The sequence below is a fragment of the Hemiscyllium ocellatum genome, chromosome 20, assembly GCF_020745735.1.
Source record: "Hemiscyllium ocellatum isolate sHemOce1 chromosome 20, sHemOce1.pat.X.cur, whole genome shotgun sequence".
In the NCBI taxonomy this organism is placed as follows: Eukaryota; Metazoa; Chordata; class Chondrichthyes; order Orectolobiformes; family Hemiscylliidae; genus Hemiscyllium; species Hemiscyllium ocellatum.
This window is the reverse complement of record NC_083420.1, coordinates 13,003,913-13,021,353: the sequence shown is the minus strand read 5'-3', so window position 1 is coordinate 13,021,353 and position 17,441 is coordinate 13,003,913. Positions and strand designations below refer to the sequence as shown.

The following is a 17,441-nucleotide window of genomic DNA, read 5'->3' as shown; positions in this document are numbered from 1 at the left end:
ACGTTGAGGTGGGACAGACTAAACAGGAAACTTGTCGAACAACTGTCCAGCTAATAAAACAACAATATCTTGGATGTGCCGGAAATCTGAAATAAGAACGACCAAGGCTGGATTCACTCGGGTCACAGTTGTAGAATAAAAGAACAAGAGAATGTTTCAGGTCCCTGATAAAACATCAGTTCACATTTGGATGGCCATGCATCATTTTGTTTCCTTTTCCCCCCATCACTGAGAGTTATTTTTCTTAAAATGCAGCAAGAAGTGTCCATTAAAATTTATGGAAATTGAAGTTACAATCCTTTTTAAGATGTTAAATGTCAGTATTGAATCAAAATAAGGGAATCTTTCTACTTTATGAATCATTACAACAGTGCTTAGAATACTGTGTGCAGTTCTGGTTGTCATAGCACCAAAAGGTAATAGGTCACGTGGACCATAATTTGCTGTTTCACCTTATCCAGAAAAGTAGAACATATTTTTATTTCACTTGAAACTTCTGGTTGGCTGAGGAGCCATGGTTTAGAAGGTGATGGTTCTGAAAGAGAAAGCATTTTAAGCTGTACTAATCTCCATCCAATCGGATGATGTTACACACCCTGAGAGGGAAAGGTACAGTCTCCAGCACATAGTCCATGGTGATTGACATGTCATCTCTAGTTTCTGATTGACTAGTTAACATAGGCGCAAGTTACATAGTCTTTGAAACTATTACTATCATGATATATTTTTTAAAAATCTAGATCTTGCTGTGTAACTCTTGTGTTTTTTTTTCTGTGGTTTATCATGATTTATCCCCTACAATTGTTAATTTAAACAGGCCCTGATACTCAGACTAGCGAGGAGGATTAAGGATCTTGCGACCACAAGATCCTAAGCTCAAGTCCCACTTGCTGCAGAATTGTGTCATCGAACTTCTGAATAGGTTGATTAAAAATATCTGGAAAGGAGGGTTGCGGCCTGTGATAGTGTCCATATCTCTGAGCCAGCAGTTCCTGTTTCAAGTTGCACCTCCCCAGAGGTGTGTCACGACATGTGTCTGAATAAGTTGATTTAAAAAATAATTAGAAATAGGTATTGGGCGCAACACAATATGTACCTCAACAACTCACCAATTATTGATGCTGTAACATATGACCTGTAGTAGTGAGAACCCAAAAGAAAACTTTGATTAAAAGAGAAATGAAAAAATGGCCGAGGAGGAAGGGTTGGTAAAGCTTTAATCTTTTCTTTACGAAAATTCCATCTGCGGGAAAATATAAAATATTTTAGAGAGCAAGTACTGAACCTGTGAATCAGGCTCCCCAGGTGGTGGTGGAAGGAGAATTGATTAATATTTTGAAGCAGCACTCAAGTGATTTAGCATAGCTTACATGAAAGGAACTGTTTAGTTTCGGACTTGATTATTTATCTCACAGAATTTGCTCACACTTTTTTTTTACTTTGGGTTGATAGGAAGACTAATTACTGAAGCTTGGCTTCTGTGATCAGTCTACAGCTCCATTACCATTGTGCCAAACAACTGTTAAATCTTAGAAGTTGAGTTAGGCAGACTGGATTTCTTTTCATCTAGCAATTATGTTGCTTCTATCCTAGAGCCTGTTTCCTAGAATGTATCCTCCTCAAAAGGGAGCTTTCATTTGGTAAAAGCTTTTAAGGATGATATTTGAAAGACCATAATAGCTTACTCCTAATGGATAGATAGATATTTTGCCCTCCATCACTATTGGATTTACCATATCAATGCAGCATATTTATGCTGTTGTAATAAATATAAAATCCAAATTTGCAAGCTGTTTATAGAAATTATAACATGGCTCTTAATGCCAGATTAAATGCAAGTTAACATCCTTCGATCCCTGTCATTTTGCCCTTCTGGCAAATTAATTACCTAAAGTTTCCTGTATACCTTTTGTTGGACAGGAAGCCAATAAAGGTCATCTCCAAGTTTTCTGATGACCCCACCCTTGGAGGATGGTTATCAAGCAACGTTGAGGCAGAATACAGAAAGGAGATAGAGATTGTGCAATGATAACTTCTCTGTCAACCTCAACAAAACTGAAAAAATTGATCATTGACGTCAGAAAGAAAGGAGGAGAACATGCCTCACCGACATCAACGAAATGGAGGTTGAGAGTGTTGGGATTGTCAAGCTCCTAGGTGTGATAACCGACAACCTGAGCTGGACTTCCCACATATATGCGATTGGTTCAGCAGGCATAACAATGCCTCTTTCCTCCGGCGGCTCAGGAAGTTTGACATGTCCATCAGGACCCTCACCAGATTCTACAGATGCACCACTGAAAGCATACTCAGTGGGGGGGAAAGCATACTCCCTTGGCGGGAGGTTTGCTAGTGCTCTTTGGGGGGGGTTTAAACTAACACTGCAGGGGCATGGGAATCTAGGTTGTAGCTTTAGGGTGCAGGACCTAGAGTTTGAGAGGTTAGGAACATGGCATTAATCTCGAAGGAGGGTGCCTGTAAACAGGAAGGTGGCTTGAAGTGTGTATACTTCAATGCGAGAAGTATACGAAATAAGGTAGGTGAGCCTCGCAGCGTGGGTTGGTACCTGGGACTTTGATGTTGTGGCTATTACGGAGACATGGGTAGAATAGGGACAGGATTGGCTGTTGCAGATTCCAGGGTTTAAATGTTTTAGTAGGGTCAGAGGTGGGGGTAAAAGAGGGGGAGGTGTGGCATTGCTTGTCCAAGATAGTATCTACAGCGGTGGAAAGGACGATGGATGAAGACTCGCCATCTGAGGTAGTTTGGGCTGAGCTTAGAAATAGGAAAGGTGAGGTCACCCTGTTAGGAGTTTTCTACAGGCCTCCTAATAGTCCTAGAGACATAGAAGAAAGGATTGCGAGGATGATTCAGGAGAAGAATGAAAGTAATAGGGTGGTTGTTATGGGAGACTTTAACTTTCCAGATATTGACTGGGAAAGCAAAGCTCAAGTACATTAGATGGGTCGGTGTTTGTCCAATGTGTGCAGGAGGGTTTCCGGACACAATATGTAGACAGGCCAACAAGAGGTGAGGCCAGGTTCTAGGTTCTGGGTAACGAATCAGGCCAGGTGTTAGAATTGGAGGTAGGTGAGCACTTTGGGGACAGTGACCACAATTCGGTGACTTTTACTCTAGTGATGGAGAGGGATAAGTGTGCACTGTAGGGCAAGAGTTATAGCTGGGGGCAGGGAAATTATGATGCGGTGAGGAATGACTTAGGATGTGTGACTTGGAAAAGTAGGCTTCAAGGGAAGGGTGCAGTCGATATGTGGAGCTTGTTCAAGGAGCAACTATTGAGTGTCCTTGATAAGTATGTACCTGTCGGGCAGGGAGGAAAGGGTCGTGTGAGGGAGCCGTGGTTTAATAAGGAATTGGAATCACTTGTGAAAGGGAAGAGGGCAGCCGATGTAAAGATGAGGTGTGAAGGTTCAATTGGGGTGATTGAGAGTTATAAGGTAGACAGGAAGGATCTAAATAGAGAGCTAAGAGCAGCAAGGAGGGGACATGAAAAGTCCTTGGTTGGTAGGATTAGGGAAAACCCAAAGGCTTTCTATAGGCATGTCAGGAATAAAAGAATGACTAGGGTAGGAATAGGTCCAGGCAAGGATCGTAGTGGGAAGTTGCGTGTGGAGGCTGAAGAGATTGGGGAGACACTGAATACTTTTCGTCAGTATTCACTCAGGAACAGGACATTGTTGCTGATGTGAATATTGAGTCACAATTATGACTCCATTATCACAATTATGAATGGATGGCTTTGAGGTATGTAGGGAAGAGGTGTTGGAAATTCTGGAAAGGTGAAAATAGATAAGTCCCCTGGGCCTGATGGCATTTATCCTAGGATTCTGTGGGAAGCAAGGGAGGAGATTGCAGAGCCATTGGCCTTGATTTTTTTGTCCTTGTTGTCTTCAGGAATAGTGTCAGAAGACTGGAGGATAGCAAATGTTGGTTCCCTTGTTCAAGAAGGGGAGTAAGGATAGCCCTAGTAACTACAGGTTGTGGGCAAAGTCTTAGAGAGAATTGTAAGGGATAGGATTTATGAACATCTGGATAGGAATAATGTGATCAAGGATAGTCAGCATGGTTTTGTGAAGGGCAGGTCGTGCCTCACAAACCTTATTGAATTCTTTGAAAAGGTGACTAAGGAGGTGGATGAGGGTAAAGTGGTAGATGTGGTGTATATGGATTTTAGTAAGGCGTTTGATAAGGTTCCCCATGGTAGGCTACTGCAAAAATTACGGAGGTATGGCATTGAGGGTGAGTTGGAGGTTTGGATTAGGAATTGGCTGGCTGGAAGACAGAGGGTAGTAGTTGATGGTAAAGGTTCATCTTGGAGTGCAATTACCAGCGGTGTTCCTCAAGGATCCGTTTGGGTCCGTTGCTGTTTGTCATTTTTATAAATGACCTGGATGAAGGGCTAGAAGGTTGGGTGAGCAAGTTTGCGGATGATACGAAAGTTGGTGGAGTTGTTGACAGTGAGGAAGGATGTGGCAGGTTACAGCGGGATATAGATAAGATTAGATTACTTAGTGTGGAAACAGGCCCTTCGGCCCACCAAGTCCACACCAACCCGCCGAAGCGCAACCCACCCATACCCCTACATTTACCCCTTACCTAACACTACGGGCAGTTTAGCATGGCCAATTTAGCATGGCCAATTCACCTGACCCGCACATCTTTGGACTGTGGGAGGAAACCGGAGCACCCAGAGGAAACCCACGCAGACGCGGGGAGAACGTGCAAACTCCACAGTCAGTCGCCTGAGTCGGGAATTGAACCCGGGTCTCAGGCACTGTGAGACAGCAGTGCTAACCACTGTGCCACCGTGCCGCCCACTGTTGCAGAGTTGCAGAAAGTTGCAGAGCTGGGCAGAAAAGTGGCAAATGGAGTTCGATGTAGGTAAGTGTGAAGTGATTCACTTTGGTAAGAGTAACAAGAAGATGGGGTACTGGGCTAATGGTCGGATACTTGGTAGTGTGGATGAGCAGAGGGATCTTGGTGTCCATGTACACAGATCTCTGAAAGTTGCCACCCAGGTAAATAGTGCTGTGAAGAAGGCATATGGTGCACTGGCTTTTATTGGGAGAGGAATTGAGTTCCGGAGTCCTGAGGTCATGTTGCAGTTGTATAAGACTCTGGTGCGGCCGCATCTGGAGTATTGTGTGCAGTTTTGGTCGCCATACTATAGGAAGGATGTGGAGGCACTGGAACAGGTGCAGAGGAGGTTTACCAGGATGTTGCCTGGCATGGTAGGAAGATCGTATGAGGAAAGGCTGAGGCACTTGGGGCTGTTTTCATTGGAGAAAAGAAGGTTTAGGGGTGACTTGATAGAGGTGTACAAGATGATTAGGGGTTTAGATAGGGTTGACCATGAAAACCTTTTTTCCACGTATGGAGTCTGATATTACAAGGGGGCATGGCTTTAAATTGAGGAGTGGTAGGTATAGGACAGATGTTAGGGGTAGATTCTTTACTCAGCAAGTCGTGAGTTCATGAAATGCCCTGCCAGTAGTAGTGGTGGACTGTCCCTCTTTATGGGCATTTAAACGGGTATTGGATAGACATATGGAGGATAGTGGACTAGTGTAGGTTAGGTGGGCTTGGATCGGCACAACATCGAAGGCCGAAGGGCCTGTACTGCGATGTATTTTTCTATATTAATACTGTCTGGGTACATAACACCTTGGTACGGCAACTGCTGTGCCCAGGACCATAAGAAACTAGAGAAGGTTGTATACACAGCCCAGACCATCACAGATGCCATTTATATGGCTCTTTGCTGCGAAAAGGCTGCCAGCGTCTGAGTCATTGCAAACCTGTAATGCTGTCTTACAATCTCTTCGGTCAGGCAGAAGATGCAGAAACTTGAATACAAGCACCAGCATTTTCAAAATCCCTTCTTCCCTGCTGTTATTAGACTGAACGGACTCTAACTTCAAATGGTGCTGATCTTGCTAATGTTGCCTGGCACACACCACGTCTAATGTAACCTGTATGCCTCTGTCCAAGTTTTGTTTTCCACCCTAAAATCTGCATGTCCTTGCTTACTATGATCTGCCTGTACTGCTTGTAGACAAAGCTGCTCACTGTACTTAAGTTCATGTGACAATAAATCCAATCAAATCAAAAGCAATGAGATTTGTGTTTGAATTTCTAAACAATGTCCAAACAGCTTTGGAAAACACTCCTAACAAGTTAACTCTAAGTATTTCAAAACCAAAATTGGTCATTATATAGATTGTTTTCAGAACTGCAACTTCTTGGGATATGTGATCTCTTGGTCGATTCCGTTTGATTCCTTTACTTGCTATTGTATTTCAATTTGACTGAGTTGGTATGAGGATGTTTCAAATACTTATACAGTGATGGTGTAGCTTTTCTCTGATAAATTGCTGTTTTGAACATCCATGTGCTAACCAGCACCCTCAAACTCCCACACAGGCAAATCGTTATAAAGGAATAAAAGGATATTGAAAGTACCATATTGCAAGTATAATTTTGATTTCAAGTGAGCACTTTTTCAAATTTATTAATATTTGTAAATGCTGGCAATCCAGTAAAACCAAACATCTGGATAATTAGCCAGCCCCCCTCCAATATATATTTACTGTACTTTAGCCAACCTGTTTGGATACACTGAGAAACTCCTAGTACAGGTGGGATTGAAATCTGACCATCTTTCTGGAGAAAATCGTTGAAATATTTTGGTTCAGTGGGAAGCAATGCTGTTGCCTGATTACCAAATGTCACTAGATTAGCAATCCAGAACCCCAAAGCAATGTTCTGGGGACATGGGTTTGAATCACACTGTGGCAAATAGTTTCAATAAACTCTGGAATAACCAGTTGGTCCAATGCCGATCATACAGTCATTGTTGTAAAACCCATCTGGTTTATTTATTGTCTTTTGTGAAAGGAAATATGCTGTCCTTACAGATTAGCCTACATTTGACTCCAGGATCCATGTCAATGTGATGGACTCTTAACTGCCCACAAGCCAGTGACACTTGCATCCCATGCATTAATTCTCAAAATCTGTGAAAATAAGCTCCCCTGCCTCATATAAAGATGGTGATTTGAATAAATTGGAAATCTCTGCCTGCACGGTTCAATTGGGGTCATGTTTCAAAACAACATAATGCTGTAGAAGTAGACAAGAACTTGCTCTATGCATGTGTTGCTGTCTGGCATACCGCTAATGAAGAGCTTCACAGCTGGTTACGACTTTTCTATCTGGATTGGGATTTGAATCCTGTGAAATGGTTATGATGCCACAGGCACTGCATTAGCAGGCTGCACTTTTTTTTTCCCTCGTCTTTCTCCATTTGCTGTCGCTGTCTCAACCTCTGCTCCCCATGTTTTCTGATCTTTCTTCCTTCCTTCACAAAATTTATTGGTCTTTCCCCTGCCGTCACGTTTTGACTTGTTAGTTGGAAGTAGCAATGATTTCCACAGAAGGTCATCTGTTGCCCATTGTGAGAACTAAGAAAGGAAAGCTTTTTTTTAAAAGGAAAAATGAAAAAGAGGGTGAGGAGGAAGAAATGCAAAGCCTTAATCCTTCCTGTGTGACATTTACAAAGTTACACTTCTTATTGCTAAGAACTGACTGCAATAGCTTTTGATTCGTCAAGTTATTAAGGATTTGGTCTCTTCGAGTAACTTCAACCTCCCTGCCTTTTTTTATATAATATTCAGTCTGAGCAAAATATAGATTGCTTGTCACCTCTTTAGTGTATCCATCTGTTGATTTATGGTGTTAATATTTATTCTAATTTTAAGCACAAAAATGGAAGGAGGTTGCGAATGGAAAGAGAATAAAACTGGTTTGGGAAATCAGTTGCGTTTAAATGTTGAAGGAAAGACAAATTCTGTTGTGGCTGTAAACCTGAAATAAAGACAAATGCTCAACCAGTCAAGCAGCATTTGTGGAGAGAGAGAGGTGTTGTAGCATGGCTGTTTCAACACCCCCGTCCTCTTCACTGTTGCTGCCTGACCTGCTGAGTGATTCCAGTTTTTGCTGTTTTTACTGTTGTGTTGATAGTAAGTTAGTGATGCATCCTTATTGTAACTGGAGACTTCTTTAATGGCTGCTGTTCAAAGGTGTAGAGCACATGCTGCTCATGTAGAAAGAGCATTTAGGTTGCAGGTCTGGTCTTGAGTCCCACTCTGCTGGTGACCTGTGCTTAATATAAAAATAAGTTTAGGATTTAGGTCCAAGGTAAATATGATGGCTATGTGTAATTATTTTTGTAACAGTATGTGGTCAAATTCCTTCCCTAATGAGAATATGGCAGAATTCCCACTTTTCTGCCAAGTGGTGTAACTTTTCTGAGTATAATTTTATGTTCTGTTTGCTAATTAGAGAGAATAAAATAAATGTTTTTGATTTTTAAAAAAATTATAGAGGAGTGAGGTGAGCTTCACTGGAGTGGAATGAGGTGATTCCACTAATTGAGAGTTTCATTTTTGTTTTTAATACCCAGGCTGAAGGCACTTATGTGATCCTCACTTTATTTTCCTGGCTATGTGGTTACGTATTTTCCCGGGAAATGCCCAACAGCTTAACAGTCAGAGTTTTAGGGATGTGCAGCACGGAAACAGACCCTTCAGTCCTGTGGAGGAAAATAACATTAACGTTTCAGGCCTATAATCTTTCTTCAGAACCTGCTGAGTATTTCCAGCAGTTTTTGCTTTTACTTTAGATTTCCAATGTCCTGCTTTTTCTCATTCTTATCGCTTTATGCTTTGTGGTTGCTGGAATGGTTGAACCCATCTAATAACTTTTTAGATGCTGCAATTGTTAGCACTAGTTATGTTTCTCCCCTTTTTGTCTTACTTTCAGTCTGTTTAGACATGATATGATATACCTTCTGATGTGGGACTTGAACCTGGACTTTCTAACCCAGAGTTCAGGGCACAACCACTGCCATTAGACCCTTCTTCCAGGTTCTCCCAACTGCACCATGTAGCTGCCAAACTTGATGCGTATTCCAGTTGAAGGACTCTGACCCGAAACATTGATTCTCCTGCTCCTTTGCTGCCTAACTTGCTGTGTTTATCCAGCAACACACTCTTGAGCTTGCCTGATCAGACCAGCCTTCTGGCAGCTGGGATTCCTTGATCTCCAAGAATCCTGCTGCTGCCATGTGGCTGGATCCCAGGCAGGAGCCACTGTGCTCATCTTAGTTTCAGTGCACCGGGTGCACTTTACAGCATGATTCAATCACTGGCTCCATGCATCATCAATTCTTTACCTGTGCAGTTATGCGTTTGCTTTAAAGATGGGCATTAATCTCTGAGATTGCCTGTGTACACTTGGAAGAGCCCAGAGGAAAGAGGGATCCTGTCTTGAAAGGCATCAGAAGTAATCTGGTGTAGTTGGGGGTATGTCTCTCCATGAGTACTTGTTTGTGATTAACACCTTCTGCCCAACTGTTAGAATTAGTTTGTAAATAGCAGCATGTACTTTCCAACAAGGTTATGATTAAGACAAGATTGTTGCATACGTTTTCCACATTGAAGTTTGTCGGTGAAGCCATCTGTGGTGTTGCACATTAGTAACTTTTGCTTTCTAAGCAGCTTTTGAAATGGCCTGTTCTAATTTAACTGATCAAGTTTTGTGTGCTTGATCTTTGAATGTTAAGATGTGCTCTACAATTGTATGCTTTTATGCCTGAAAATCCCTTTTTTATCTAAGTAAGCTTTCTGACTAGCATGTGAAGGTGAACTAGCCCAATTAGAAATAATGCTTTGCTTTGGTATAATGCAAGAGTTATTAACAATTCTTGTTTATATAATGTAGCATCATCCGACGAGTTATTGTTGTGTAGTGAGGGTCATCTGAGTGTTGTTAATCGTGACAGCATTTTATAAGGAGTGTGTGTTCTGGGACACCCTCTGAGTGAATAATTTGACTTCAACAGAAATAATGATACACAGTTGTACAATTAGCATTGTATCAGGAGTTTTGGGTAGAGGTTTTGTCAACATGTGAAAGTTGCTGAAACATTCTCAACGTTCTTGAGATAACTTTTTAATTTTTGTCTTTTCTTTCCCCCAACTCAGCCAGGTGTTCTTGGATATTTCGAGTTTAACTCATCACCACAGCCTCCGGGTTACCTGACACTCTATGTCTCTGCATTGCATGCACTAAAACGAGGTGAGATTCCTCATTAGCTTTTGAATACTGCAGCTCTTGCGTAAGAACATAAGAAATAGAAACAGGATTAGGCCATTCAACTTTCCAAGCCTGCCCTGCCATTCAGCAAGATCATGACTGATCTTTCCCAGGCCTCAACCCCTCCCATGTGCCAGCTGAGCATAGCTGTCGACTTCCTGATATTTCACAACTCTATCTACTTCTCTTTAGATCTAGCCTTCACAACTCTCTGTGGTTCAGAATTTTAGGCATTTATTACTTTCTCAGAGAAGGCATTCCTTTGCATCAATGTTTTGCCGGGTATCTCTTTTATTCTGTAACTTTGTTTGCCTGGTTTGAGGTTCCCCCAATAGTGGAGCACCCTCAGAATCTCGTATGTTCATCATGTCTAATGAACGAAGGCCCACCCGTTTTAAGCATTCTCAATAAGCCAGCCGGCCTTGTGTATGACTTGTGAACTGCATCCAATGCCAGTATATATCATCTCTTCTTTATGTATGGGGACCACAAATGTACACAGCACTAAGTGTGGCCTAACCAACACGCTGTAAGTTGTAACAAGGCTTCCCTAGTTTTGAATTCCAACCTTCTAGCAACGATGGTCAAAATTCTATCTGCTGTCTTAATTTCCTGCTGCACCTGCATGCTCGTGTTTTGTGTCTCGAACACCTAAATTTACTTGATCTATGTCCAAAGTAAATTATGTGATATGTGTTTCCAATTTGTTATCTGATGAAGAGCATTCTAAATTATTTGATAATCTCGTGGAAGTTTGCAGTGAGGAGATGGTATTTGACCAATAACATGCATGACCATCCTTTCCCATGTTTTTAATCTTGTACACCTTTCTAAAAAAAAATGAATATTTTGACTGTTTTAAAAAGGTTGCTGCCTGTTCCAGTGTTACATAGAATTCTGTTTTTGAGCAGCTACAACCCAGTTGTAATATGGAATGTCTGTGCCATGCAATCTCAACTGAAGTGGTATTAATATTCTGAGAATGATTTTTACGGCTAAAGCAAAATGTAACCTCAGTATTGCTGGCATATTAGTTAATGCTGATTATTGGATTTTTCTTTGCATCCATTGAAAATGTTCAAGGAAGTTTTATAGAAAGTTTTTGCTCCTGTGCAATTTTAACTTCATAGTCAGTGCTCACTGTTTAAAAGTAAGGTTAGATTTTCAATCAGTAATTTAAATAAGAGCGGCAAAGGTTATTCTTAGAGTAGTACAGCACAGGAGCAGGCCCTTTGACCCACCAAGTCTGTGAAATCCTTCTCAGAATTACTTGTCTTGCACTAGTATGACAAATGTAATATCAGTAAGAGAAAGGCTTACTATTTCTTTACTCAGTTGAAGTGTTACTTGTTTTCGGCATTTAGGCAATCGTTTAAAATCAGTGCCTTTAATTTTTATTTGTTTAGGCTGATGGTAATTGCAATAACATTTGCAACATGTTCCTTTTCTCCCACCTGTTTTGTTGCCATAATGTGTGCCAGAAAATCTGACACATGGAACAAATGTTGCCCATTAGTTTGACTTTTGACACTTCGCTCACTTTTATTGCTATCCATAAGGGGAAAAAATATACGTTTTAATTTGGTTAAATGCATCAAATGTTGATTGCATTTAAGTGAAATTAGTATTCTGTTCCTTAACTTACCAGTTAGCTGAATACGTTATCAGAGGACATTAATGTCTTCAAAACATTGTGCTAACCTAATATTGTCAACCTGAGGTTCCTCCTTTTCACATATGCGAGTATAGATAGGACCTCTTTCTGCCAAGCTTCACTTCTGTTTTTGGCTGTTATCAGCTATCACTTCCAGTTTCTGTACACTTGCTCACTTTATATTTTACTTTTTGAGCTGGAGCTATATTCGGTTTTATGACCTTTCAATTTATTCAGTTTGCAGGTGAAATGATTATTTCATTGCCATGTGAATCAGAAAAATCAATTGAAGAGTGATGAGATTCTATCGTTTAGAAGTGGAGCAAACACTAATTGAAATACAGTGAGGGTGTAGCAATTAATATTTCAACTGCATATCTTTGAAACTGAATTGCTGTTTTGGGTTGAAAGCTGGATATTGGATTCTCTAATTTGGTGCAGTTTCCTCTTGCTAACCTGAGTAGAGGCATTGGTCAGTACAATGCTACACCAAACTAATAAAATTGCATTGCAGTGCTGCAGAAAGAGGGTGTCATGGAGGTTACTGGCAAATACTTTAAATTTGGCTTGAACTAACCTAACAAAAGGAGTACAGTTGCATTACTGCGTGCAGTCTATTGATCATCAACTAGTGGAAAGGATGCAGAAGCACAAATCTACAGGGACGTTAAGGAGAAATGTCAAAGTTATAATGTGAAACTTCCAATTATACAAACATAGACTGGAATACTTGTAGCCTACATGGCTGCAAGGGACAAGTGTTCTTGGATTGTGTATTGATATGAAATGGGTCAACCCCTCTGCTTAATTTAAACCAACAATACAGCAAAGATTTATTCCATGCAGTAATCTGTCAAAGTTTGAGAGGACAAGAACTATTTAAAGTAAAAATGAACAACTTTATTTCTTAAAGTATAACAGAGAATAATTAACTAACAACTATTTACAACTCCTTCCTCCAACCTATCTTTTGTTTTCCCTTCTATAATACTAGTCCGATTTTAAAAAAACCCCAAGTAAGATTAATCAAAAATTAAAATTTCAAAGCCAGGCAGCTGTCGAATCTTCCCTTTGTATCTTCCTCTGTAGATTTTCTTAGGGATTTCTGTTTCACAGGTCATTGATAGATAAGGTACGTTTTAAGAGCTGTATTTTGGGCAGTCTGTACATGCTGGTGGCTTGGCGGTTCTCATTCAACCGTTCAAGTTTTCCCAGTCTTCTACCCCAAAGCATCAGCTTTTAATATTGTCAGCAGACTAAATTCAAACTTGATTAGAGTTCGGTGTTTTTTGGGGATATAATTTCAACTGATTGGCCGCATTCGAATTTGTTTTTGTATCCAGGCAATCAGCTACTCTAGATGATGGACCACATGTTACATTATAAATTCTCCAGCACTCTGTGTGCCTCTAAGTTCTTCACTCTCTTAAAGGTACAGTACACTACACCTTCATAAAAGTGTAGGAAAGCTTCCTTCAACGGTATGTTTCCAGTCCAACACGAAAGGATAAGTTGTTGAGCCTGGTTCTTGGAAATGAGGTGGACCAAGTGGATCAAATGTCATATAGGAAATGTTTAGGAGTGATCCTTGTACTGTAAGATTCAGGATGATGGTGGCAAATGATGTGCAGCAGTTCAGAGTGAGAAAACTAAATTGGTGGAAAGTTGAATTCAACAGAGCTGGGCAGGTTTGACTGGAATGAGGGGTTTACAGGAAATTAGTAACTGAACAGTGGCCTGCTTTCAAAGTGAAGATCATTTTGATACAGCCCAATTATATTCCCTCAAATCAGAAAGCTAGGATAGTTTTAGCATCTTAAACAAATCCAGAGTGTCCTGGATGACAAAGGAGAGAGAAAATCAGATGAAGAAAACGTGTACGTATTACAAATGTCAGATTAAAAGAGAAAATTGAGGATAAAGAGATATATTGAAGTTCAGTGGGGAGGTGCAAAAGCTAATGAGAGAAGCAAAGAGGAATAATAAGAGGACTGGCACCCAATGTAAGGAGGTGTCCTAAGGTTTTCCATGGCCACGTAAATAGTAAAAGGAGGCATAGGGCTGATAATGGACTTAAAAGAGGATTTACACGAGGAGGAGGGATCATTGGCCGAGCTGTTAAATTAATACTTTGCATCTATCTTTACTAATTGTAGAAATGCTGCTACCCAGGACTTGATGACATGTGAGGGAACTAAGTCATGAGAAGGGTTCAAAATTAATAGGGCAGAAGTATTGGATCTGCTGTTAGTCCTCAAAATTGACAAGGCAGTTGGACCGGATGAAATGCACCTAAGGATTTTGAAGGAAGTGAGAATTGAAATTTCTGGAGCATTAGCACTTCCCTAGACTTTGCGGAGGTGTTAGAGGACTGGAAAATGGCAAAGGTTATGGCTTTGTTGAACAAGATTTGTAAGGATAAGCCTAGCATTTACAGACCAATCCGTTTAACTGAGGAAGCTTCTAGACTCATTCATTTGGGATAGAATTAGTAATTATGTGGGGGAAAAAAAGGGAGTTGACTGGGCAATAATGTTCAACTAACTTGTGGGGCGTTTTGAAGAAATAACAGGAAGGGTCGGTGAGGGTAACGTTGATGTGGTACACATGGATTTCCAGAAGGCATTTAGTACGGTGCCATAGAACAGACAGCAAGGAAGGTTTCAGGCATGAAATAAGAGTCCGAGGCAATATGGATTGAAAATTGGCTGAGTGATAGGAAACGGAGTAATTATCAATTGATATTTTTTGGGCTGGAAGAAGGTTGTAGTGGTGTTCTCTCTGGATTAGTGTTGAGATCATTGATTTTCCTGAAATGTTTAGATTAGATTAGATTACTTAGTGTGGAAACAGGCCCTTCGGCCCAACAAGTCCACACCGACCCGCCGAAGCGCAACCCCCCCATACCCCTACATTTACCCCTTTACCTAACACTACGGGCAATTTAGCATGGCCAATTCACCTGACCCGCACATCTTTGGACTGTGGGAGGAAACCGGAGGAAACCCACGCAGACACGGGGAGAACGTGCAAACTCCACACAGTCTGTCGCCTGAGTCGGGAATTGAACCCGGGTCTCAGGCGCTGTGAGGCAGCAGTGCTAACCACTGTGCCACCGTTATGATCAAGATCCTGATGCAAGAATACACCTAAAGTTGGAAGAATTGCAAACTGTGATAGGACGATGTGGAACTCCAGAAGAACATATTAAAGATGTTGGGACTATTCTCTTTGGAGAGAAGAAGGATAAGAGGAGTTCTGATAGATATTTTGAACAAAGAGTGGGCTTGGTCGAGTAGATAGGGTGGAAAAAGCATAGCAGGTCAAACAGCATCCGAGGAGAAGGGAATTGACATTTCAGGTTGGAACCTTTCATCATTTCTAGTATCTACACTATATCCTAGAGTAGATAGGGAGAAACTGTTGCATCTAGTGAAAGGAACAAGTGACATTGATTTTAAAATGATCTGCAAAAGAAGCAAGGGTGAAGTTAGAAGAGAATGTTTCCGTCTGAGAGTAGTTGAGTTTTGGAATGCACTCCCTGAAAGTTTAGTAGAGGCAGGTTCAGTTAGCCATTCCAGAAGGCAAGAGATAATTATTTAGATAGAAATAGTGTGCTAGAGTATGGCGGGGGAAAGCAGAAGGTTAGGATTGATCATTTAACAAGCCAGTACAGGCACGATGGGCTGACTGAACTCCTTTGCCACAGCAGTCTTGTGATTCTGTAATAGAACATTTGACTTCAGTTCCTGATTTGTGACAACTTAACTAATTCTGCTGTGGTATTATTTGATGCCAGACAGTTGGTCTTGTCACCTTGTTTAAAATGTATGGGCTTGTGCTTTTGACCACTATTTTACGATCTTGCTGCAGAACATGCACACTGGAGAGAGTTCAGGTTCTCCTCAGTCTTCATTTGCAAATCTAAGTGGTGAATGTTGTTACTCAGAATCTTGGGCAAGGTGCCAAAAGAAAATTTTAACACCTTCAGAAAAGTAGGAAAGAAAAGCTAGAAAACAACAACGCTAATAAAACAACAGCTTGCATAACTCGGAACATAGTGGTCCCATCCTGCCTTCTCAGAAGGAAGTACTGTAAAGCAGTAGGTGAGACCATCGGAAATTGAAATAGAGGATTGTAAAGATAAATTCATATTGAGGTAGAGGGAAAATATTATAATTTAAAAATATAATCCCACAAATGTAAAGAGTTAAGTCTATTTGAAGGGAGCCAAAAAATATTTTGCTGTTGTTTGGGGATAAATGTGATTTTCTATCTTTCAGAATTGTGAAAGGACAAAATAAAATGCTTTTCTGGCCACATTGGGTTGATTTAAGGTTGAAATATCAGCATGCTTTAACATACAGTGGTTAGCACTGCTGCCTCACAGCACCACAGACCCGGGTTCAGGGCCCACCTCAGGCAACTGTCTATGTGGAGTTTGCATATTCTCCCCGTATCTGCGTGAGTTTCCTTCGCGTGCTCCGGTTTCCTCCCACAGTCCAAAAATGTGCAGGTTAGGTGAATTGGCCATGCTAAATTGCCCAGAGTGTTAGGTGAAGGGGTAAATGTAGGGAAATGGGTATGGGTGGGTTGCTCTTCGGAGGGTTGGTGCGAACTTGTTGGGCCGAAGGGTCTGTTTCCACACTGTAAGTAATCTTAAAAAAAACATTTGAAGCATGGTGTTATTTATTTGAGACACCATTTTTGCTAATAAAGTCATTGGTGTGTTTACTTCTATGTGGAAAGTCTGTGTTTTCTTCTGAGCTTAATTTCTGGTAACACATGTATCTTTGTGAAAGGACTATGCATGGTTGTTGATCTTTTCTATTTAACACCTTGGAATGTGGGGAAGAAGGCTGTAAAATAATGCTAACTATTTGAATTATTTTGAAGAACTGCTTACTTAAACGGAATTTGATCACACGTTTGTATCAATGAAATGCATTGACTGAATATGTGGTGTTTTTGAAGATTACCTTGTCACTGCAGAGAATAATATAGTCACCAATTTTAAACACAGCTGTCATTTTGATTGTGACTTCAGACAAGTTGAACTCTCGACTTGCCTCTACATGCTAGCAATACTCTGTTGAAGTTGAGAGCTTACTCACTTTTCCGCAGTACAGCAAACTTTTCAATCACTGCATGTGTTTAATTCCATTATACTTGTGGTAAAGTTCAGATAGACATCAATAGAACGGACATGTCCACGCATCCCCTATTCTAGTTTAAACAGAGCATTACAAGTTACAGTGGATGTGGATGGAATTTGCAAGTTCCTTTTATGAATACTTGGTGCTAATGTCTAAAATGTCATGTCAGCAAGAATTACACTGAGGTCATTTTGAGTTTATTAACCATTATGCTTGATGTCTCATTACGCTAATTGGACTCTGTTTAAGTACTGCCAATTAATGATGGCTAAATGCCTGGTTTTATTGTTGTTGAAAATCCCTGTTAAGATATTTTGTTAAAATTATGCTATGGTACCAGAGAATATTTTATTTAGACAAATAGAAGTGGCTTTCTGATGTGACAATAAAGTTGCTTGATTAGTATTTAAAATTGTGATCTTAAGTATCTTTTATTGATTTTGATTATTTTG

General features: G+C 40.6%; 1 protein-coding gene across 4 annotated transcripts in view; it reads left to right on the top strand.

Moving 5' to 3' along the window:
• The window catches only part of txndc11 (thioredoxin domain containing 11), a 78,790-nt gene that overhangs the window by 33,295 nt on the left and 28,054 nt on the right, over nucleotides 1-17,441 (top strand). Inside the window, exon 5 of one of the 4 annotated variants that reach the window (XM_060840507.1) lies at nucleotides 10,068-10,161. The exons of the other annotated variants lie outside the window; for them this stretch is intronic. Within the exon in view, the coding sequence (XP_060696490.1) occupies nucleotides 10,068-10,161 (94 nt within the window). The remainder of the gene's footprint in view (nucleotides 1-10,067; nucleotides 10,162-17,441) is intronic. 4 annotated transcript variants of the gene reach the window in all.